Here is a 23,810-nt window from a genome sequence, read left to right on the forward strand (position 1 = left end):
TTTTATCAGTTTATGAATGATGACTCAAAGTAATGCAGAATAATTGTTTTGCTTTTGGGAAGGGTGACTTGAAGAGGCATAGGCCTGTTTCCATCACATTAATTAATCTCAGTTTTGTTTACAAAAAATAAAAGCTATTAAAAAAATAGATGTTCACAAAAGCTTGTCTGAGCACTTTTCCCAAGTAACAGAGGTAGTTATAATTACTCCATCAATAATCAATGGAAGTTTAACTCCTAAATTTCACATAATCATTACAAATGTGATTTTGACTGCTGGGTTAATAACCAGTGTTTTGCTGTTCACGTACTTTTTGTTGTGCTGAATGACAACCTATACCTACAATCATAAAATAAATTTAATTCCCTCAAAACGAGTTATTGATTCTGTTGTTCTGTAGGCAATAAAGACTGCTGAAGAGAAGCATAAAGAGAAAAGAAGTAAGAAATAATGGAGGTGAAAAAGAGCTGTTCATAGAAGTAGCATTTGCAAGCAACAAAGGCTGTTGTTCCATATCCAAATAGCTATTTCCAGTAGTTCTTTCCTTCCAGTTAACTATTCTATTTAGAATCACTCTTCCCGATAAATTGTCTTACAAATTCTTAATTTGGAAAATAGGGTTTGTTCTTTTCTAGTGACTGTCTTTCTGATCAGCTTTACTGACCCTGAAATTAAAGGGCTCAAGCTGTTTACACTTGTATGCAGCTACAGGGCACTAAATTACCCTGCACCAGGCTTCAGAACTCAGCTCAGTTTTCAGTTGCACATAATACATGGTATTCAGGAAGAGGCCATCCAGATAACCATGGTGTAGCTTTATTCATTGACTGCTTTTGATCTCAAGTACTTTTAAATGGCAAAGCTTTAACAATTAAGTGAAACATAAAAAAAATACTTCAAAAGCCTTTGATTATTTTATTAACAAATATGTTTTATTGAACATTATGGTATAAGATTAAACTCAACATTAATAAAGTAAAATATATGCTTCTGCAGATATAATAAGATTAAAAAAAATATTTTAAAAGTACCAAACCATCCTCAACAAGTTGTTATATTCTCTGTGCTTTCAATAGTATTATTTCAAACATGGTGCTTATTCACTTTCAGCTGTAAAGCTTCTGCTTTCATATCTGGCTCGCTTAAGAATCTATTATTAATTTCTTCAAAACATGCAAAAAATGTGACTTCCAAGAAAAGCAGCCACATAGCCACAGAGCTACAGAACTCTCTGCAAGAATACTGATAACGAAAACATCAGTTAACATCAGATAATTACAGTATAAGGCTAGGTCCTTAGCTGGTGGAAATGGACAGACGTTTGACTACAGCAGAGCCCAGATGCACCGGTCGACTGTCAGCTTCCAAGTTCCAAACCACGGCAAGTTGCTTTGTCTCTCCGTAAAGCAGAGTACTGTGTATCTCAATAATGTTTCATTATAATTCTTGCACATCTCTAGGAAAGTTACATTTTCAAAGGCAGTATGCTGATTTTGAGTTCACCTTATTTGAAAATAAGTTTCTCTGAACAGTTAAAGGAAACCTTGGGTCAAGTTCTCGCATTGCATGAAAAAACATAATCGCAAAAGTGCATATACATATGTATGTATACATGCAGAAGGAAGCCACATTGCCACTTGCACTGTGGCCAGCTGCAACTATATGCCATTTACTGCTACAGACAGGCCTGTATCGGATCACAGAGCACATGTACATGAGTGTAAATTCTATCTCTTGGTTTGAGAGACTCCACTAGGGAACTCTTCCTGTTAGGGAAAGGAGTAAGGCAAGGGACTGTCTGGAAGTGGAGTTTTATTTCAGGCACCTGCATCTGGACCTGGACCTGCCCCACTGAAGTTGCAGAGTCAAAGCTTTATTGCAAAAAGAACAGACTATTTTATACCAAACTGGTAACTAAGTTAGTATATCAATTTTATGGACTTTGTAGAGCAGATATTAAACTATTTTTTCAATTTCCCACCAAGTAAATCTGGTAGAAACAAGACCGTCTTTCCCATTAGCTTCTGTAATTTTGAAGTGGCCGAGCTTAAAATAGCAACTGAGCACAATGTAAGGCATCAGCACTGGGAGCAAAACACTCGCTTCCTGCTCCTGGAAATAGCTCTCAATGACATTTCTTCAGCAGATGAAGAGTTATATTTTTAACTGCCAGCATGGTCTCTGTGCAGGTTGGTTTGATCAGTGGCTCAGGAAGCAAAAACCCAAAGTGGCCGGTATCACGCAGCTCAAACGCAAATGCATAGGGGATGCCATTTTTGTAGGCCCAGTCCATAGAGCTGCCAGAACTCACGTCTGAAAGAGGGAAAGCAGAGAAAAAGTGGAAAAAATGTTAAATGCAGGCCATTCTGAAACCACAAGAAGGTTCTTGTGGCATTTTGTCTCCAGGATTCAATGACTATACTTTTAACTACAGCTGTTGCTTGCCCTGATCCTAACAGCCTTCAGAGAGGGGCATGGACACCCAGCACTTGGTAAAAGGTGCTCATCAAAATCTGGATTAGACCCTTGATTTTCACAGGGAAAAAAAAATCCAAACCCTGAGGGTTTTGTGTAAGGCAAAACTTTAAGAAAAGAGAACATTTAGAGTGAAGCCTCAAACTGCTCTTGTTCCTGGGCGAGTGCAGTCTAAAGCTTGACTGGAGCTCTGCATGGTCCCAGGTTTAACTTGTATTTTTCAGGTATTTCCTTTGCAGGGAGAGGGAGGATTTTGATAAAGTAATCCACATTCTCCTTTTCAAAGTGTTTTTAAAATGATTTTATCTTCCTTTTCTGTCTTCTCACCATTTCCTTACAGCATGAGGGCATTTGCATAGGTGGTGTCTAATATTAACAAACTTTCCTAAGGAAGTGTGCTTCCTATGCTTTCGTTATCTCCATATGTTGATTACCCAAGACACTTATATTTATATAAAGATCCATCTCTCATGTGGCTTGCTGTCTTCTTTGCAATTCTGGCATTAATTCACATTGCTCTTTGACGAAGAGACTGACTGCACTGCAATGAGCACAAGGGGATGCCATGCTGTGAGATAAGGCCCACAATGAAGTAGTGCTCTAGCCAAAAAGCAGCAATGGTAGAGGAAATTCAGGAGGCTACTTGTGAAAAATCTTGCTGTTTACTTAAGTTTCTCTCTTTTTCAATGTCTGTTATCATTACCAAGAGCATTTAGACATTATAGTTTCAGTAAAAAAAAAAAAAGTGTTTTGTTGAAACCTATTGAACTTATTTTTCTTACCTGTCTACATGGAGAGCTTGCCTCACAAATGTTGTTACATACGTAAAAGATGTATTTTAAAGATATTTTGTTATAGGGAAAAATGCCTTAGAAATCACTCTCTGAAAAATGGAAGATGGCCGAATAAAGATGCTGTTGCTGTAATTTATCATAATCTAGAATTTTGAAATCTAGCTTTTAAAGACATCAGTCTGAATCTATCACAATTGCACAGAAGGAGAGGCCAAGTAATGGTGGAAAATAAAACCAACTTTGAACTTTTTTCTCCCAACTATTTTATAACTTAATAGGTGCATTTACAATGTCTGATTAAGATATGCTTTTAAAGATTTTGGTTTAGCATTCTTTTTTTAAAAAATATGGGTTTATGTGTTCTGAACATATTGTTTGCTGCTTTCACCCCTGAAAGGCATGGCAGTTTTATCTCTTTTATTACATCAATTGAGTTAAGCATTCTGCAGTGCGCTCACTAAGTCAGTTACCAAACTTCATCTTCTGTCTTCCTCACCATCTGCAACTGGAACAAAGTTCACTTTAAACAGTGTTTGCTTTCTTTGCAATAATAATCTCCTTCTTCCTTTAAGCAGGTCAAAGTCACAAACCTGTGCCAGAGGAAAACTTACACAAAGTGCTAGATGCAGGACCATATCTGTATCTTATACCATAGGCTGACTGAAGAGCGTTAACAGCATTATAAGCTGCTGATTCCTGTTTAGGGGGAGAAAAAACAAATACATAAATTAGACAGCAAACACAATACTGTAATGGGATTGAAACCTGAGCTATGGAGCACTGACTCCTGGCACAGTGTATTCCCTGAGTCTGTGGCAGCTAATTTAAAATTATTTTCAAGAATAAATATATTATTTATTTTTATTGAAAGCAATGCCCTGAAAAACTTGGTTCAGTATTTTCATGGCATAAAGAAGCTCACTGCACTGTGAATAATCAGCCATTAGGTATTTGTAATTATAGGTATATACACCAATTCAGTGACAAAACAAATTTAGGCAACATGTGAGACTACTGAGATGAAAAAATATATTTTTTTATGCAGTTTAAAAGCTATACATGCGTTTTCTGCTGGTACCTGTGGAGGAGTTTCCTGGGCCACTAAACCTCATCTCTGCTGGACTTGTAAAGGAGAAATAATGTCTTGGTGACATTCCACAGTGGTTCAGTGTGTAGAGTGGGAAGAAGGAAGGAGACAAACTCCAATCCTGAATCTCTACTGGACAGGTGAATGTTCACTGCTGATGTAACTTGCTCAGAGAACAGATAATGTAGGCCTGGAGAACTCTCCACAATTGCAGAAATGTGATTTCAGTACTGTATGGGAAAAGTCAGTGCCTACATTTCAACATCCACATGGATACAGTCTGTTTAAGAGTTTCACAGCATCCTGTGAAACTGACCGCAGAAGGCTTGTCCCATGGCAAATTCTGGTCGTCACACGTGGATAGTGCATCCAAACACAGAGAAAGGATGCACATATTCAAAAGAAAAAGGAATATTATGATCCCAAAGAAAAGGATCATGTACAGTGAAGGCCAGGGATATCTAGGAAAACACACAGCCATCTCCCTATAGAGAGCAGGAAATTAATGTCTTTGGAGGTAGAAACTGCTGAACTTTGAGCCGCTGGGTTAAAGCTGCAATGGTTATTTCAGTTGTTTTGTTTCTGTGAAGAGCTGTAGGTTTCAGTGTATGCAAGTCTTGATGAACTTGGTCCTTACCTTGTTATTCATCAGGCACTAGATGAATGCACTAGGGAGGGATTACCCTATACTTGCTTTCCTGTTTATACATTTCTTCTAACCTTCCCCTTGTTTGCCATTCATTGTCAAGAATGGGGATTCTGGTTTAATCCTTAGTCTGACCCATGCAGGCATTCCTGCTGTTGGTCTTTGTATGCACGAGTAAAGAAGCAAGAGAAATCTGTTTTTTTCATTCCAGAAAAAAAAAATAACTTCATTTTCACTTACTAGCCAGCAAGTAGGACTTCAGAGAATTTATTTTAACCTGAGAACTACTTTTAGCAAATGGAAAAACTAGAGAAGCTTCTTTAAAGGTGATGGAGCACTGGCACAGGCTTCTCAGGGAGGTTGTGAAGTCTCCTCTGGAGGTTTTCAAACCTGCCTGGACATGTCCCTGTGTGACCTCATTGAGGGGAACCTTCTTTAGCAAGGGGCTGGACTGAATGATCTCTAGAGGTCCCTTCCAACCCCTAACCATTCTGTGATTTTGTTATTTATGAAATGGAGTAGTACTTTTTAACTTCACTATAAAAACCTGTTAGGCACAACTACATTTTTTATTTGTTTCTCAGCACAGAGATGATAGTGCTGGAGATGGACATTTTCAGCTTGCCCCTTCTCTTCGTCTTGCCACCTCCATGAGAGAGTGCATGGAGGCAAGGACTGCTGAAGTCAATGCTGCTGGGACTTTCTGCTGGGTCAGGATGTGGTCACCAGACAGTGTGGGGTAACCTCTGACTCACTCTAACTGCAAAGATGACTGGGAGAGGGTCTGAGGAAGAGGGAAGTACTGTCACTCAGGACTCTTCCTCCTCTTACAGATGCCTCAACTTCTGTAAGTCATGACACACAAGACCCCTCATGAGGCTGGAGGCATTGAGGGCAGCAGGGTGTCACTGCAAGGCCACGGAGGTGGCCGTGGGGCCTCAGAGGTTTCTGGGGACTGGGGAGCTCCAGCTGCAGCCTGGGGCTGTTGTCTGGTGCCTGCAAATGAAGCTACAAGTCCAAGGCTCAGTCACTCAACAGAAATTTGGCATGCAGCTGTGCTTGCCATACCAGGGCCATGGTGTAGAGCTGGGACAGCTTGAGAACAGGCCCGACTCCAAGGGAGCAGGAGGCAGGGCTCCACTAAGAGAGCTGACTCAGGTGGAGAGCAATGTCCTGGTAAACATGCCATGAAAAGGACATAGCCACCACTCTCTGTGCATGAGTTATCCGTTGTACAGCAAAGAAACAACAGAAGCAAGCCCTGTTGAAATCTTTTTGAAGAAATAGTTCGGCAATGTTCATTTAAAATCAGCTAAATGGTACTGGATCTGGAGGTCAGATCGAGTGACCCAAGTCTATGTTCACCATGTAGGCAGACATCCCTGGGCACTGTGAACTCAATGCTCCTAGCCTTGAGGGGTGCTGCTTGCTTCCATTTTGGAGATATGCGCCCAAAGAAGGGGATGGTTCTCAACTGCATCATACTGAGCATATTGTGTCCTGAATAAATGCAGGCAACTGCACTTTGAACACCCTCAAGGAGAAAGCTTCACATAAAATTACCGGATTTTACAAAGACATACACAAACTCAGCTTGTAAGTTCCCTGCAAACACTAAGACAAATGATTGTTAAAATTCTGGAGATGGTTGACTATTTCTGCTGGTTTTTTTCAATCAAAAAGTGCACTTTCATTTTATTAGGAGAACAGATTTCAGGAGAGTGTTAATAAGAGAGTTCTGCCCAAATTGAAACAGTATATCCATGTTGTGATCAGTACACAGCTCTCCAGTTTCAAAGCAACTCTGAATAATTGAATGAACACTTTAGTTGAAATTGTAACTGACAGCTCACTAGAATGATACAACCCAGACAGAAACACCATTTCTTCTCAGGATAAATTGTGGCCTTCTGTTAGCATGAAATGTTATTTATTTGCTATACATGTGAAGTCCTACAGTTGTCGTAGAATCATAGGAATAGTAGGGGTTGAAAGGGACTTTTAGAGATCATCTAGTCCAACTCCACTGCAGAAGCAGGTCAACCTAGGTCAGGTCACACAGGAACGCATCCAGGTGGGTTTTCAAAACCTCCAGAGAGGAGACTCCACACCCCCCCTGGGCAGCCTGTGCCAGGGCTCCCTCACCCTCACAGCGAAATAGATTTTTCTTATGTTTAAATGGAACTTTTTGTGTTCCAGCTTCTTCCCATTACCTCTTGTTCTCTCACTAGATACAAGAGGAAAAAAGGTCCACTGTACATAGTCCATGTAGACCAACAAAGCTTGTTCCATCAGCATCAGGAAACAGAGATCTGATGCTTTCCAGATCACTGTAATTTCCAAGAGGACTGCAGAATCTGAAACCTCAGCCTAAGTCACCATTTTAGATACTTCAAATATTAAAGACTATTAATTTAGAGGCACCACGTGATGGAGGCTTTGGTTGTAGGCAAACGTCAAAACACAAAAATAAGCAATAATATTAAATTAATTTTCATTGTGATCCCCATAATGAGCTTTCTAAATAACAAGAAATTACTTCAATTTCATATTCCAACCTCCCTGTTCTTTTTTATCTACTGCAATAAGAAGAAGTATAGAGTACAAATACTGGCAACATATTTAGAATTGGGATTTGGCTTCCATTTGTCTAGAGCTGTTGTCTAAAACAGAGCCTTCCTCTGTCTCTTTAGGTCTGTGCTTCACTCCCTGTGATGAGAAGCCTGATCCAAGGTCTCACAAAGCTGGGGAACATCTATTACACATCAAAAACTGTGTTCCTTTAGTCTAAAACTGTGGATGGAAAGACAGAGTGTGTGTGCCGAGGGACAGTTACTCCCTGTCTCAGAATAGAAATAGCCCTTGAGCAGCAAGAACAACATGCACTGAAGATTTACTGGTATGTGTGAAAAGTCTCAGGTAGGGACTCCTTTTTCTTACAATGAATCTCCTGACACAATGCATGCTATTGCCTTACACTACTCTGGATATTTTCATCAGATACCAAATAATCAGCTGCTTGAGGAGGAGATGCTGATTCTTCCTAACACCATGTTCTTTACTTTCTGCTGTATTTCTGTTCTTAAAAAATAATCTTGTACTTGCTGGTCTTCAAAGGAATGTAATCCTATGGTTTCAAATTCTCAGCCTTTGTTTTTTGGTAAGCACTAGTCAGTAATTCACTTGGTAAGCTCCTTTCTCTTTTCCACTCTCCAAAAGAGGGTGGAGAAGGTGGTATAAAAAGGAGATTCATGGATTCATTCACAGTCAATGCATGGCTAGGTGGTCAGCTCCCACAGGTCTCATATTTTTAGCTCCTCTGTCTGCTTAGTTAATTTCTAATTTGCTCTGTTTCCTAGGAATGACATCAGACAGGAGAATTTTTAGTAGCTGCTAAAATTAAGTGTCTTAGGCGAAAAAAAAAAAGAAACCATACAAAGAGACTTTAGTTTGTGGAATACTGACTGAAAGGGCAGCTGAGTGAAACTTCATCGAAGCTCCAGGGACTGACATAATTTATCCTGCACAGGATAAATCTAAGGTGCTGTTAAGCTCCTTTGGAATAAACTAGCTTAAACTAGTAAGTTAAGTCAGTGCAACTTTCAACGCTAAAGTGGGAGATATATGGATATATATGGACATATTCTAGGGACTAAGGGTGAAAGAAAGAGGCTTGCAACTGGTTGGTGCAATGTGTGTCTGAGCAGGAGCAAACAGAAAGTAAAGCTTAGCCATGTTTCCTTAAGAGAATAAGCTATAGGGAAGGTTTTATGTACAGGAAGCTGGTTAAAAATGGACTTCAGACTGTGAGCAGAGGGAGTAGTTCTGCATTTGGATGGGTGTAGAATACCTGAAATATAGATCTCTCTAAATTGATAGGCTTATATCAAAACCCCATATTGCTAGTAATTTGTCCCTGATGTTAATTAACTGCTTGTCCCAAGGGATTACAAACACTATGAAGAACAGGATGATATAGAAAGCCATCAAAGCTTTACTTTTGGAGAAATCTACGAGACTTCTCCTCTAATTGATAAACATAAGCCACTTCCATTTTATTTTGTTTAGAACACTGAGGACAATTTTCTTTGCGCTCCTAGTGTTTAAGTTCTGAGGATGTGGGGCTAGAATTTCAGCTAGATGCCCAAGGACTTAACTACATAATTCCCATTACAGTTAATGAAATAAAATTATAATAACTATAATTAAACCCCAGGGATTTATCCTACAAAGTAATTCAAAGGGACTGATGGATGGCAGGCACTGTACCATTTAAATCAATTTACCACTGCCTCACTTTGAGTGAAGGTTATATAATCAGAAATGTGATTTCAAGAAGAATAAATACCACTTGATATTCAGTATGTACAAAAAAAAATACCTTGCCGAAATGAGTCTCCCCTCAAAATAAAACATAGCAAAAAATTACATAGCAAAGCACATTTTCTCAAGTTTTAATGTACTTACCACACAACTGAAGTTTGGAATAGTTGCATATTTGTAAGAGTAAGGGTAGAGCAGCATCTGTGCATATGCGTGGAAGGACAAATAGGCTTTTATCTGTTTCCGATGTTTGCGGAGAAAATGAGCAACAGCCTTTACTTCAGGCTCAGACTCAGGAAAAGGACCACAATAGGTGTCATCGCATGGGTGAAATGAAGCACCTTCATCTGGAGATTGAAACAGAGAGTTCATGGTGAATGATCACAAGGGAATTTGCAGGGGTCAACTTCTGGCTGAGCTTGTGTGGGCCTGCATGCAAAAGTGTGAAAAACAATAAACAAATTGCTTTCTTGTGGCTGACGGGCATGAGCCTGTGGGACCCTAGTACAACAATTACCTTGTTCATCTAGCAGACATGCTGAGCTGCCAATTGGCTAACTTCACGCAGTTCTCCCCAGAGGACATATTTTTAACCCAACAGACAAAGAAAAGCCTGACTTTGTTGCATTTTCTTCCCTGGTTTTCCATATGAGCGGCACATTTTATAGTGGCATTCCAGTATTAAAACTACTCAAGGGTCTCAGCAGGTCTATTTGAAATCACAGAACTATGCCTTTTGCAGTAGTCACTGCCAAGACAAGTCTTGCCTTTAAGAGCATTTTAAGGTACTAGCTACTAAAGTAATGTTTACCATGGTGGGTAGATAACCTCAACAAGCATTATCTTAGAGACTGGTTGAAAACATGAGAATAGTTCCCAACTATGGCGTTTTCAGTCTTCCAAACCTTGTGGGAAAAATTGACAAGCCACATGGAATGGTTTGCTAAAATAGAATTCATCTCAGTTTCTATAGTGCTTAATTTTCCTTCAAGTTTGGGGCAGGGGTTCAGCTGTGAGGATATCTTTCACCACATCAACCTGCTCAGGTGGCAGTACCCTGCAGAAGTGTAGCCTGCCTGTAATATCCCATGAGGCACTGAAAGATGAAACTCAGAAAAGGAGACGTGGCAGAGGCTCCTTTATCATTTAGCAGTTCTGGATCTAAGCCACCATCTAATTTACAGCTTAGGGCCTGGGTCCGAAAGAACAATATTTATGCAAATCCACTCTGCTCTTTTATCCACTGTGATTTCAAAATGCCACATGTTCTACACTGACCAGCAGAATAATAATGGTTTGGTTGTGACACTCTATGGTGTCATCAGGGATATAAAAAAGCAGTGTTTTATTAGCTTTCCTTTCTACAGTAAGTGTTGCCATCTTCAAATAATCGGGAAAGACCAGTGTGTGAGAAGGCATAATAATATGAACTAAAATGGGGTTATACAATCAACCTAATGGCAAGAAAAAAAAATTGGAAGAATTTCATGGTGCAGCTTCATTTGTATATGAAAATTGAGGCTCCCATTCAATGGCCACAGGTGGGGATTTCAAAAGGTATTAGTGCTTAGATCACAGTGGATATGGAAGGGTTATATAGAGGGCAGATGGTCTCCTCTCTGCAGAACAGATGGCCACCAAGTCATTCAAATCCCAAGAGTACTCTGCCTTGATGTCTTGTCAGTTAATACAGCTAAAGGAGAGCTATTTAACAGAACATCCAGAGCCTTTGTTTTGTTTTTTTATGGCTAGCTCATCTCCAGTAGCTGTGTTGTATACTGAATCATGAAAACGGATGTCAATAATAAACAGCAGAATGCTCCAAGCTAATGGTAAAATGACCCAATGGTAAAATATGACTCAGTTTAGTGACTTTCTGTAAAGAAAAACTGATCTACACTGTCCAGCCTACTATTGTGAGCCATTTGCAATCACAGCTATAGTCAACCCTTTTCCTTAAGTAAAACTCACTGGTAGTAAAGAGTTTCCATGATGGCCTCAGCTGATGTAAGGATGTCCTCAATTTTCATACTCGGAAGTTCCTTTAAAGTAATACAAGAAGCAAAAACTCCAAACCAAAAGCAATATAGTTCATATCAACTCCTGTGAAATTTCTGAGTTACAGTCACGAGAAGAAAATGGAATTGCATAAAATGTTACCATGCTACCTTATTTTGGTACCTGATAGCATACCAAGGGAGGGCAAGTATCCTCCAATATCCATCATCAGATCAAATGTATGAAGGAAATGTGTGCAGAGACTGATAAAACCAATGCTTTGGAAGGCAGTCTGGGAGGGTGGGTGAGCTGGAGCATGATTCTCAAACTTCCTTGCAGATACTTCTTCTGCCAGTACGAGATACTGTTCTCCATGAGCAATGGGGTGCAGTGGAAATGGGGCTGCATTGGAAGTTTTAACTCTCACTGCTGCTCCATTGGGGGCTTCAGATGCAATCCCTCCAAATGGATTTGCCCTATAATGTTATTTAGTTCAATGTACCACATCATTTGCTTCAAAGTTGCTCTTTATATCACAAACATGAAAATATTGTGCTAGTTATTGCACATTTTGGTTTGGGTTTTTTTTCCAAGGAGCATTTCTACCCAGAGACTTCACTGTCAGTAGTCACCTGGGTCTGTGTGCCATTTCTGCGCACTATTCTGGGTGCAGGGCACTGCAGAGTGAAATCTACCACAGTCAGTGGTAGGTCCCTTTTCTTGGTCCTTAGAGACTACAGAAGCAACATCATGAAGCTTACATCAAAGTCCTTTGCTAGAGAGAAGAGGAAAGCAGAAGGGATGCTGTGTTACCTTTACCAAGCAGCTCACTGCAGCTGGCATTCAGCAGCTTTGCTGGGGCTGGACTCTGCCACGACATACCTGCCTGGAAGCCCCACAGTGAACTTCAAGCCTGTCTGCAAACTGTAAGTGCAGCTGAACTCAATTAAAAGGTTTCCACAAGCATATGCAGTTGTAGATGTTAAACATACCATGATTATACAAGCCTCAAAGTGTGATATGATCCAGATTCTTCTCTGCCTCATTTAATGTCAGATTAATGAGAAAATGGGGTGCTGGGTTCGGCTCTTCTGAGCACCAGTCATCCCAGTTCACGAAAGAGCTCTTTATTCTCCAGCAAAATAGAGAATCAGAGTTTGGGGTCCAGCGGGGAAGCTGAGCTTGTGCTTAGTAAGATGACGAGCAACGTTGAAAGAATTTTTTCTTTAAACTCAGAGTGTAGACTTATCTTGTGTGCTAAGGGAAGGGCAGAAGTGCAACAACTAGTGGATTACAACATACAAAGCATGAATTGTTATATTCACTCAGCCTAGAAAGAATGCTTTTTGTTAAAAACTAAGAAAACATTGTCAGAACTGAGCAAAAAGTGTGCTTTAATACAATGGCTAGGAAGTAGGAAAAGGGAAGAACAGAGTGATTTGGACCCAAAAAGATTAATTAGGAATGGAAATGCATTTTGCTCTGTGTCAGTACTAATGTTGCACAGATAGGAACCTATAAGATGGCTCTGAAGACTTTGTAAGAGGTTCATGCCAACGATGCCAGTGGCTATTTTCTGAACAGCATACCCTCCAAATATCTGCAGTTGTGACTCACACACATCAGCGAAAGATGCTAACAATGACGTAGGACTTTGGTTCATTTTCACATTATTTTTTTGCATCATACAATTAAAGATTATGATAGCAGCCCTGGGACTGTCACCTTCAATGTCTGTCTTCTTACAGTGCTTGCTCCAAGTGCAAATAACCGGAGTATTGTGGAGTGACCTAGAGACTGACAGCAGAAGAGGGATGGGCTGAAGGGAGAGCCATTGCCCTAGTGCTATGGAAACACAACTCCTGCCTTTACAAGTTTATAGTGTAAATAAGGAAGATGGATGAATGCTGGAGGTGAAAACTGCTGCACGGAGCAGTGAAGGAAGCTGCTGAAAACGGGAGAGCAGGTCAGCAGAACCATGTGTTTATTGCTGTATTTCACAACAAGGTGTGGCTGCTCACTCCTCTGTGAGTTGCACTGTCTTGCTGTAAGATTTAATAACATACTATTTCTTCTGCAGTGGACCCACTCCGAATCTTCTGCTGGTATTTTATTACTGCTGCATTCCCTATGCAAAATTGAGGTCAAATTTTATGAAAGTATTTACAAGAAGTGCTGGGAGTTTAAAATTGGATCTCCATGCATTTAGAAGCACCTACTTTCTTTATTGAATTACTAATAAGGACTTTAAAATATTCTCAGACATTTCTCTGTGAGGCCAACGAAGCACATCTGACATTTCCAAAGCTAAAGCCATTTCAGAGATAGGCCAGGCTGAATATAGTGCTTCAAATTATTTACATGATTGCAGAAATACAGAATAGCTGTATGTGTGTGGTTTTTTCTTTTTCCTTTTGCCACACTTGCCATGAAAACTTTCTACTTGCAATGAGATGTGTTTTTCCAGAGTTCAGGACTTGTGTTTTTTTAAGAAGCTAGAAGATTTGAGCCCTGGCTTGTGGCTTTATGGGAAAGTAGCTTCAACTTAAACTATGGAAAAGAGAACACTTCACAATGGATGTGACCTAACCTACTTACTCTGTTGGATAATTAAATACAGGGTAACCTGAACTGGGGGACCAAAGTATCTCCAGACTTACCACACCATTTCACTTTCCAGTTGCGATTAGCATCAACACCATGACACCGAAACCTTGTGTTCTTTGATCTTGTTTTTCTCCAAAATCGATCCTAATATGTTTTAAAATGATTAAATAGCAATATTACCACATTTTGACAAAAATAGATTCATACACATAACAAACCAACCCTAGTAAACATATTCAGCATTATATTTTAATGGGAGTAGTTTACTTCCATTTTGCACGCCACAAAGTGGTGGAGCAGACTATACAGAAAGTCTGCCATTCGATCTTTCTGGTCTGAACGATTTTTTTGAGTAGTGCTACTCATACTACTTACATTTGTCCAGCTAAAATGATATCCGTCCACATTAAATACTGGCATGACATAGAAATACAGCTGAGTTAGCATCTTTCTCATGGCAGGATCGGTCTGGTAGGTCTGAAGAGCCTAAAGCAGAAAAGCCAAAGAAAGTAGTTTCCATAATAAAAACAATTTCCCAATTAAGTACTGTGACAGGCTATGACAGTCACATGGTCTTTGGCATTACAGAGACCTGATCTCACTGACATCCTCAGGGCTGAACTTGAAAGACTGACAAATGTGATTAAAGGCAGAACCTGAACATGTGAAAAAATTGTTCAAAGGACCCTATTCTCTCTGCTTCTCAGTTGCTTTCAATCACCATGAAAATACAACTCACACTACAGAGAAGCAAATGCAGACAAACTGTTTGTTGATATAGGAGCCAAAAGTCAGTGGAATAGGCTCTTACATAAGGAAATGAATTTAGCTCCTGCAAGGCAATGGAGTGCTGTTGTTTCCCCCAGGTGATGACTTGGTGAGGTTAGAGCATGTCTTAAAACATTTATGGCTCACATTACATCAGCTTTTGTTGTATTCAAAATAATTTACTATATGCACGATCACCAATACAGGCAGCTTATTTGTTATAATTTAGAAAACGCTCTACTTTTGGAGAACCTCAGGAATAAAGGTTAGCAGATGAAGTCTAGGTAGCGAAAGTATTTTTTTGCCATTCTACATCTTAGAAAAATGCAGCAAACCAGAGGTTCCCCAGGAGTTCTGTTTGCTGGTACCAGAGATGCTCCTTTACAAGTTTCAGAAAGCTTAGACTGTCCATGCTGTAGCAACTACTGTCACTTGCCATAGCTGGGCATCAAACTTGCATCCTTCAAAGTTTAAATCTTGATTCTGTTAGGTGAAGGATTAAGTGCTTCACCTGGTAGGTGGAAAGTGTACTGCACTGATGCTGGGGTCAGAGGGATGCCCAAGGCTGGCTCCTCTCTTCCTGGTGCTGTGATTAAAGCCTTCTGCTCTGCAGTATTTCTGGTCCTCCAAGAAGTAGCATGTGTTTGGGCCCTCAAAGGGAAATGTTTGGTCTGAAATAAACTAAGCTAAAAGCTTTTGAATTGACAAATGCCAAGGAAGACAGTAAACTATGGGAATTTGATATTTCTGGGCTCCTAACCATGTCTCTGTTTGGATTATTGAAGCTGCCTTGGGATGAGCAGGAAGGAGATTTAAGCAGCAGCTGGGACAGCATGGCACAGCACCACAGGTCAGACGAGATGCTGAAAGAGGGTAGGGTTATAACAGGGGAAAAGAGAATGGGAGTAGGCTTTTGATGGGAAGCTTGATGGAGTCAAGGGCTGCCTGGGAGAAGAGCCCCAGCCAATGCAGAGGTCACAGTTCCCTTGGCCCATGTGCCAGAAATTGTCCAAAGTTTCTTAGCTGGAATGGTATTGCATTTAAATTTGCTTTACTTGTTTTAGGAAGTAAAATCAAAGCTACAAATACATTTAGGTAAAAATTAATTTTGTCAAAAGAGAAAGCAATGGTTACCCAAAAATAATGACCGTGAAAACAAGGGCTCTGTTTCATCAGTGTTCCACATGTAGAAATGCATAATGAAGAAATTAGAGCTACTTGGGACGTTAAGCTAGCCCTGCAATAAAATCTTCACAGGATTATGAGCCAATATCCTAAGTGTGGATATTAAATCTGTAATGCTGTTTTTATAGTGGAAACAGAACTGAGTCATGCTCCAAACTGTGAGTCAAGGAAAATGAACGTTTTTATTGTGCTTATTTCAGGGAGAAGTAATTTTACTGGGGAGGAAATAAGGCACTATACACACCACTTTCTTATCTTTTTAATGCTTTTCTCTTTTTACACAGTATTAACAAATCAAGCTCTTGTCCTGTCTTCATGGTGGGTATTTACATATCAGTGATAATGAAACTGGTGTAAATCAAGCTCATGTTCTGTCTTCAGATGGATATTTACATATCAGTGATAATGAAACTGGTGTATTTGCTCGTATCTGTATTTATGTATGCGATTCTTTTGGTGTCAGTTACATCTATAATTATGCATTTTATTACACTGTAGTGCTATATACTGTATTTTAAACTGTAATGTTACAAGATGAATCTCTTTAAAACACTTTTGAAATAGTTTCCTTTAAATAACTACAGATTATTTAATTTCAGGTGAAACACTAAAAAATTGCATGAATGAGCTCTGCAAATTTTTTTCAGAACCTTTCCAAATTTGCAAAACATCACATAATGAAAATATTTGAATTAAGACTTTTTATTGTTCAATATGTATTAAATCCTGTGAAGAATATATTTTTCCTGCTATGTAAAAGCACTACCATTTAAAAAACATAGACTGCAAAATGTTAAGTGCCCTTCCATTTTTGAAAACTACACTGTTATTTTAATGCCTGTTGTCATTGTCAAAATACTAAGAGAGACTTCAGACAGCATTAGAGTCCTCAGTAATACCCTTCAAAATTTTAAGTCTTAAAGTTGATTTAGAGCCAGACATGAAGAGGAGACTGAGGGGAGATCTTATTAACATTTATAAATATCTAAAGGGTGGGTGTCAGGAGGTTGGGACATCCCTTTTTCTATAGTGGCTAGTAACAGGACAAGAGGTAATGGGATGAAGCTGGAACACAAGAAGTTCCACTTAAATATAAGAAAAAACGGAGGGAGCAGTGGCACAGGCTGCCCATGGAGGTTGTGGAGTCTCCTTCCTTGGAGGTCTTCAAGACCCACGTGGACATGTTCCTATGTGACCTGATCTAGGTGACCCTGCTTCTGCAGGGGGGTTGGACTAGATGATCTCTCAAGGTCCCTTCCAACCCTACCATTCTATGATTCAATTCTGTTCTTTAAAGCAGAAATGGTTAAATGTAATAGTTCGGTTGCCCTTTTAGAATAGTACTTTATTTTAAATGTAATGGTATTACTTTCCTGCTCATGGAAACAAGAGTGGAGATGGCATAATGTGGTGTGAGATCATATTCAATCTTTCTGCTTATTTTGTCCTTTATACTATTTTTATCTGGCAATTTTATTTCATACATGTTAGCAGGCAATACAGACTGTACAACCTTACCTCCCGTGGCAGGGAGGTCTTTGGCGAGGTGCCTTACAGTTACGAAGATGAGTCCTCACTGGAGCAAAGGCCAGAACTTGCCTTTTATAAAGTGACTCTGAAATCCTCCAAACAACCATCATGCAAGCCACCCCCCTGGCAGTGCTGAAACATTTTCCCTTCCCTACGACACAAGCGAGATGAATATAAACCATTAGTGAATTAGCTGCATTGTACTTTGCACAGAAACCTCAGAATACAAAACAATGTGACTTTATATGGCTTGACTCTGCTTTCCTGTCCTTTAATCAATAGCAGCTTTGCTGCTGAATGCGCAGAGAGACAGACTTAAATGCTGAATAGTGTTTTTACTGAATGAACAGATGATACAGGAATCCTGCCAACACCATGCAAGCAATCTGCCTGGGAGATGGGGTAAGGACCAAAGATTAATAGGAGGAGGATTGATCATCTGGATCAGCAGAGTGGTCGTTGTTGGTAGAGCTATGCCAGCTTAGGCTGGCTGAGGATCTGGTCCATAGGAAATTTAATTTGGGGGATGAAGTGAACAAAAGAGCTGTACTGTAAACTGCCAAGGCAATAAAAGGCAAGAGTTTAAAGTGGATTTAGGATGCAGTTGGGCTTTATTACAAAATAAGGGGATTGACCAAGAAGGACAAAGCAAGGAGACAGAGTTGAGAGAAACTCTGAAATTGCAGCTGAGCTTAGTAATGATTTGCTGTCCCACAATTAATTATTATTAAATGTAAGGTAACAATCAGCTTTTGCTGTTTCTGGTTTTGAATTAAACAATCACACTGAATTAGCCAGTTACAGTTTTAGCATGGGAAATCGACTCCATTGCTCTTCTGCCAGAAATTGCATGAAACTGCAACAAAATATAATTAACTTTTCAGTGCCATTATTAAGGAATCAGTTAAAACATCCTTTCTGGTGGCAAGATACAATGTCTTGCTATTGTCTGTATGTCCTACAGTTTAGCAGGGTGACACTATGATCTGCCATTCAGGTTGCTATCGCCACTTAGTAGTGAGCTGTCTCCGTCTCTTGGAAGCAGTACAACTTTTTCTCTCTATTTGCCCTTTCACTGATAGTGTCCTGCTTTGGCACTCAAATCACAAGCAAAATGGTAAGCCTATTATTAAGGCTAAGATACAACTCAGTACCTAAACCCAAATGGCTTTAAAAAATGGCCATGTTTTCAAGGCTGAAGCTTGCACTTATCTCTCAATATTTTTCTTTTAACAGCAAGCAAAATCTTCATCTTTGGGGGCATTTCCCATGAGAGGAATTTCAGAAATGACTGAGAAAGATGAGTTATGCTGCAGCTACTCTGCAACACTCAGAAGAGAGCCCACAGAAAGAGTGAAAAGAAGGACCTGCAGGATCCTAAAGGCTTGCTTATGTTGCTACTTAAGGATGCAAATGTAGATGCTGAAGCAGTGACAAGGCAGAGAGATGACGACATCATTGACATGTTAGAGAAACACAGAGCAGTTCCAGGAAGTTTGTGCAAGGCTGGGCCCACCGAAGTGAATGCAGAGTCTTGTAGGGAAGAAGCTGCATAGTTACACAGATTTTAGTAGGAATAGGAGATATCTTCTTGGTTCCACTCTGAGACGTGGTACATAAAAAAACCTCACAGATCCCAAGTAAGTCAAGGACTGCCTAGTAGAGAAAGAAAAGGTCTGGAGCACTGTGAATGCTTTGAAAGGGGCAACACAAACTTGTCTACTAGTAATTGCATGAAATGAATGCCCATCAAGTTGATGGAGACCCAACAAGATCCATTCTTGAATGTCCTAGTTTGTCCAGGGTAGAACTCACTTGAACATATTGTTTAATTAAATTGTTGAGACACAGTTAAACAATTAAGAGGCAAATCCTTGCTTGTAATTTCTGGGACAACTGAATCATCCAACATAGAATTTTATTTCACAGTGTTTTTTCATGCTCCATAGTGTTTCTGCATATCAAGAGTTTTACTGGAGCTTTAGTTCCTTAGCATCACCATATGGGAGTGAACTGCTAAAATACAAAGCAGAATTCCTTTCCTAGGGCAAGTAATATTTAGAGCAATGATGTGAATTCTCTTCATGCTTTGAAGAAGAATGTACCCAACAGCTTAAAAGGCTTCACAAGGTAGAATTTGAACATCCCAGTGATTAATACTTACATATGAGTTTGCACTAGCAGATGTCATTGAAGAATTCCTACTACAGCACAACACAGCTGCTGGGCTACTTTTATTTTATCAAGATGCATTCACATTGTGAAAAAATGAATAACTGCAAGCAAAATGAAAGTGATGTTTACCTTCTTAAGATCATGGGTAGGCAGGAGGATGCAGCTGAGTAGTTGAAAATGCACAAGAGAAATAATTCAGTACTTAACAGCCTTTTGGAACAGGAAAACTGGAAACAATTGTAACTGGTTTTTGCTATTGTGAAGACGTCACAACAAAGGAAAGCATCTTCTCTAAACTGTGTTACTGTTGAGCAGAAACTGGGAAAATCCACCATGGACCAAAAGAGAGAGGTACATCGCACAGTGTAAAAATGGCTTGTCACAGATGTTTTTAAAACAATGCCTCACATGCCTCGTTGTGGTGATACCCTGGTACTGCACTCCATCTCTTGGTATTGGCTTAGTTTTTATCCATGAAGAATCCCATGCCGTCACAACTCAGGGCCCAGTCCAGGAAACTGTTTTGGTAGTGTTCACTGCTACTTTATTTTCTTTCCCCTCAGAAGTGGTGTACATTAGTAACCTCTGTTGTCAGTTGGAAGGATGTGCAGATACTCAGAGCCAAGTGAGATATAAGATGGCTGCCAAAATAACTGAACTCATTCAGAACTGAACCAGCTGCAGAGCAGAGGGAAGGATGTTGAGTAGAAGCAGAAACTAAACACTCATAGATGTGATTACTGCATGGAAACTTCAAATGGCAGGAATAGTATTTGGAGAGTGAAAAAAATCATGAAGCTAAAACAGATTCTGCATTTGTACCAGCACCTCTTGCTGTTGAAAGGCTGATGAATGAAGTACTGACTGAACACGCTGGCAGAGGTCATCTCTCTGATGGAGAAAAAACAAGTAGTGTTTCAGGCAGAAGCTCAGAGAAGAATGAGTTAGCTAAAGATAAGTAAGGCTGAGTGTTTCAAATATAGATGCTGCAGGATTAAACAGATGGATTTTTTCCTCCAGATAATGGATATATAAGGAGCAATCAGAGAAGTTTTGTGTTTTTTTTTCTGAGGTTAGGCAGCTAAAAAGACAGCTGGGGAGAATAAAGTCTGGCAAACAAGGAAAATTAAGCTTCAATGATTGTACTGGATTTACTGAAACAGCTGCAAAGCATTTGTGAAGAGATCTACCATCAGGTGACTGGCCTTTCAAGGTGAAAAAAGCCTAGTCTTCAGGGTACCATCCTCACTGGCAGCTGTGAATGAGGCTGCAGGAGGCCAAGACACAGATTTCAGAAGCTCACGGCCTTCTTGAAATAAGAGTGAACTAAAAATTGATGAACAGGATGGAAACCCAGAGAGGAAGATTTCATAGAGCGAGAAGATGTGATGCTTTAAAGAGCAACAAAAAAATTCAAATGAAACCAACATCAGCTGAAGAACTTTAAAGCTCTTCGTAAAGAAGGACTATATGCAGGTAAAGGGTGAAAGAAAAAAGCTACAAGTACAGTGTACGTTTTGGCCTTTCATGCCTCTGAGTCACTTTGGAATATTTAAAATGTTTTCCAATGCTCTTCAGCTTTCTGAGAGCCAGCACTCAAAGACATGTTAAGAACTGTGATGTGCTTGACCCAAGGAACAAGACTAGCATAACTGTATGGCTCACAGGGGGAGACGGTCAGGACTTTGCTTTCTTTCCTCTGTGGTTCAAAGCTTCTGCTTGGAGAACTCAAAAAAATGGAGATGGAACGGCTATTGTAGGGGGTGAACTAACTATACTTTCTCAAAGACTAACTAAATACAAGTGTAATAAGCATCCTTTGAATGAATATTAGTTTGAAATCCTAGATTGTAGGAATATGGCATTTCATCTGTACCTGTTCAGAGGATTTAAGTTTGTTGACAACTGACAGGTCAAGTGTATAATCTTTAACAAATAGTGTGTTCCTTCACACAAATAACTTACCACTAAGATCAGACTTAAAACTGGAATGAAAAACTGGAATCTGAACTTCATAATCAGCCAGTATTTTGAGGCTCTAGTAGTTATGGCTAGCAAGGGAAAATAAATTTTCTGCCTTCTAAAGGATTACCAGTTTTGGTGGAGCTCAGCAAGACCCAGAAGTGATCCAGAATGTGAATTTGTTTTCCTGACAGTGTGGACCTGAGATTTGGAATGAATGACTGAGTGCTGCTCTGACTGTTGATGTAGCCTATTGCAGATGTTTTGTCCATCAGGACCTAGTCTATGGAGTTTAGCAGAATAAGTGGTACCACACTGGCTTTCATCAGATCTTAAAAGTAAGAATACTTACAGCTTTATGGCCTTCTGACCACACGGCCTGCACAGCACAGAAGAAGAGCCAACTCTTTTTAACACTGATGGTGTCTGGGCCTCCTGCTTGGGCTTGTTTCTGATGGCACTGTTGTCCTTTTTCACTTCTGTGTATGTGCTGTTATTTCAGGTATCCTTTACAGTCAAGCACTTCATAAACATTCCTAAGGAAGAATCTAAGGTCTTAAACCCTGCAAAAATCTAGGCAAAGACTGGTCTCTGGGGCCTGCTTCACAAGCCTAACAACTGGCTAATTGGCAGTATGCATCCCATATGCATCCCATAAGGTGACTCATAAATCAGTCTCAAGCTTAGAATAGTGGAGGAAAGTACTGCCATTTTGCATCTTGGACAGTCTGTGTGTCTCAGCTCATTATTATGGAGTGGAAAGATGCAATTCAGGCCTGATTCTGGCAAGAATCAATATAAATATCAGCAATTAAAAACAAGTAAATAAAAATCCTACTCCTAGCCTTTAACTTCTTGGTCTGGGATTTCCTGTCTGCTCCCTGGATGCACAATGAAGCACAAACACATCATCTTGAATAATTTGGGAACTCACAGAATCAGGATCATAGAAGACCCACGTTTCATAATTTGGACTTTCAGCCATGCATCTCACAAAATTAAGTACACAGAGCATATTGATATTCTTTTCAGATTTGGGATTCTTCTGAGATGAGACAGTTATTATGGCCCATCTTTAAGAGACGATGTTGTGCTGCAGGATAAACAGGGCTTCAGAGGTAAGGATTTGGATTCTTTTACTATACAGCTCCTTTCAGCATGCCTGGGGATAAAGGTGAGGGAACATTCATGGGTAGTCTAGCAAGGTCAATGCCTGAGCCAAACTTCACAAGTCACCTTGATCAAATCCAGAAAGCTCAGAAGTAGTTCTGAACATTCTTTTTCAGCAGAGACCTTAGATATTGGCTAGGTTCTGTCCCAGAAGCAGCAGACTGTAGCACTCCTCATGCAGGAAAAAACCCCTTCACAACAGTCTCACATTAAAGAAAAGTGACTATGTGCAATGCATTGTAAGCTGACCCAGATTCACAGAATTATAATATTGTTTTGAGGAAAGTCTTCAAGATTTAAACATTTAAAAAATCTAAGAGCCTAGGGAGTCTATGGAAGAGCATGCCACAGTTCACATTTGAGATGCAGATATACTGAATCCAGGCAAGCTATGTTAGTTTTCCTTTTTATTCCTAAAGAAGCCCACTTTTGAAGATGGGAGAAGAAAGTAATGGTGGAGCTTACTGCATTTCCAAAGTGTGAGACTATTTGCTCCTTCATCTGAGGCCCTGACAAGGCCACTCCCTTAGGGAGATGTGCTGGATCTCGACAGATATTTCCTTTACAGTTGCCATTGGATTCTGAGAACATTTTGTCCAGAACAATTATAATCAGTACTCGCTTCTTGAAAATTTTTATTTACATTTCTTGAATTTTCTAATGTTGATATTTAAAACACAAATACCTGCATCAGGAACAAAGAATAGGGCATCTTAAAGACACACCTCTTGCATGTTGTTTTCTGAATCTGTTATATGAATGACATTTCAAGGGTATACATCATCGACATAGATCAAATGGCAGCATTTATTAGGGGGAAGAAAGTCAAACCAGATGTAATGGGAATCCTCATCTGCTTCCACTAAAACTGAAACACAATCTACTTTTGATGTTATATTTAATAGCAGCCTGTGAACTCTATTTCAGATTTTAAAAACAATGGTAAAATCCTAAATTTGAGGTCTGGATAACTTGATATCTGAATTCTGCTTCTCCTCTCATGATTGCACACCCAGTGAATAGAAGTCAAATGTTCTTATTTAATGGATATATAATTGAACTTTTGAAAAAAGTCTATAGGTTTTGCTTC

The 23,810-nt window shown here is 39.7% G+C and overlaps 1 protein-coding gene across 1 annotated transcript in view; it reads right to left on the bottom strand.

The window, feature by feature from the left end:
* Nucleotides 1-1,032: 1,032 nt before the first annotated feature.
* Nucleotides 1,033-23,810, bottom strand: part of CPA6 (carboxypeptidase A6) — an 84,491-nt gene continuing 61,713 nt past the window's right edge. Inside the window, exons 7-11 of the mRNA XM_061995627.1 lie at nucleotides 14,306-14,416; nucleotides 13,984-14,074; nucleotides 9,470-9,672; nucleotides 3,881-3,965; nucleotides 1,033-2,313 (exon numbers count right to left, since the gene is read on the bottom strand). Coding sequence (XP_061851611.1) covers nucleotides 2,126-2,313; nucleotides 3,881-3,965; nucleotides 9,470-9,672; nucleotides 13,984-14,074; nucleotides 14,306-14,416 — 678 coding nt within the window. The 3' untranslated portion in view covers nucleotides 1,033-2,125. The remainder of the gene's footprint in view (nucleotides 2,314-3,880; nucleotides 3,966-9,469; nucleotides 9,673-13,983; nucleotides 14,075-14,305; nucleotides 14,417-23,810) is intronic.

This window comes from Colius striatus, chromosome 4 (genome assembly GCF_028858725.1).
Source record: "Colius striatus isolate bColStr4 chromosome 4, bColStr4.1.hap1, whole genome shotgun sequence".
NCBI classification, from domain to species: domain Eukaryota; kingdom Metazoa; phylum Chordata; class Aves; order Coliiformes; family Coliidae; genus Colius; species Colius striatus.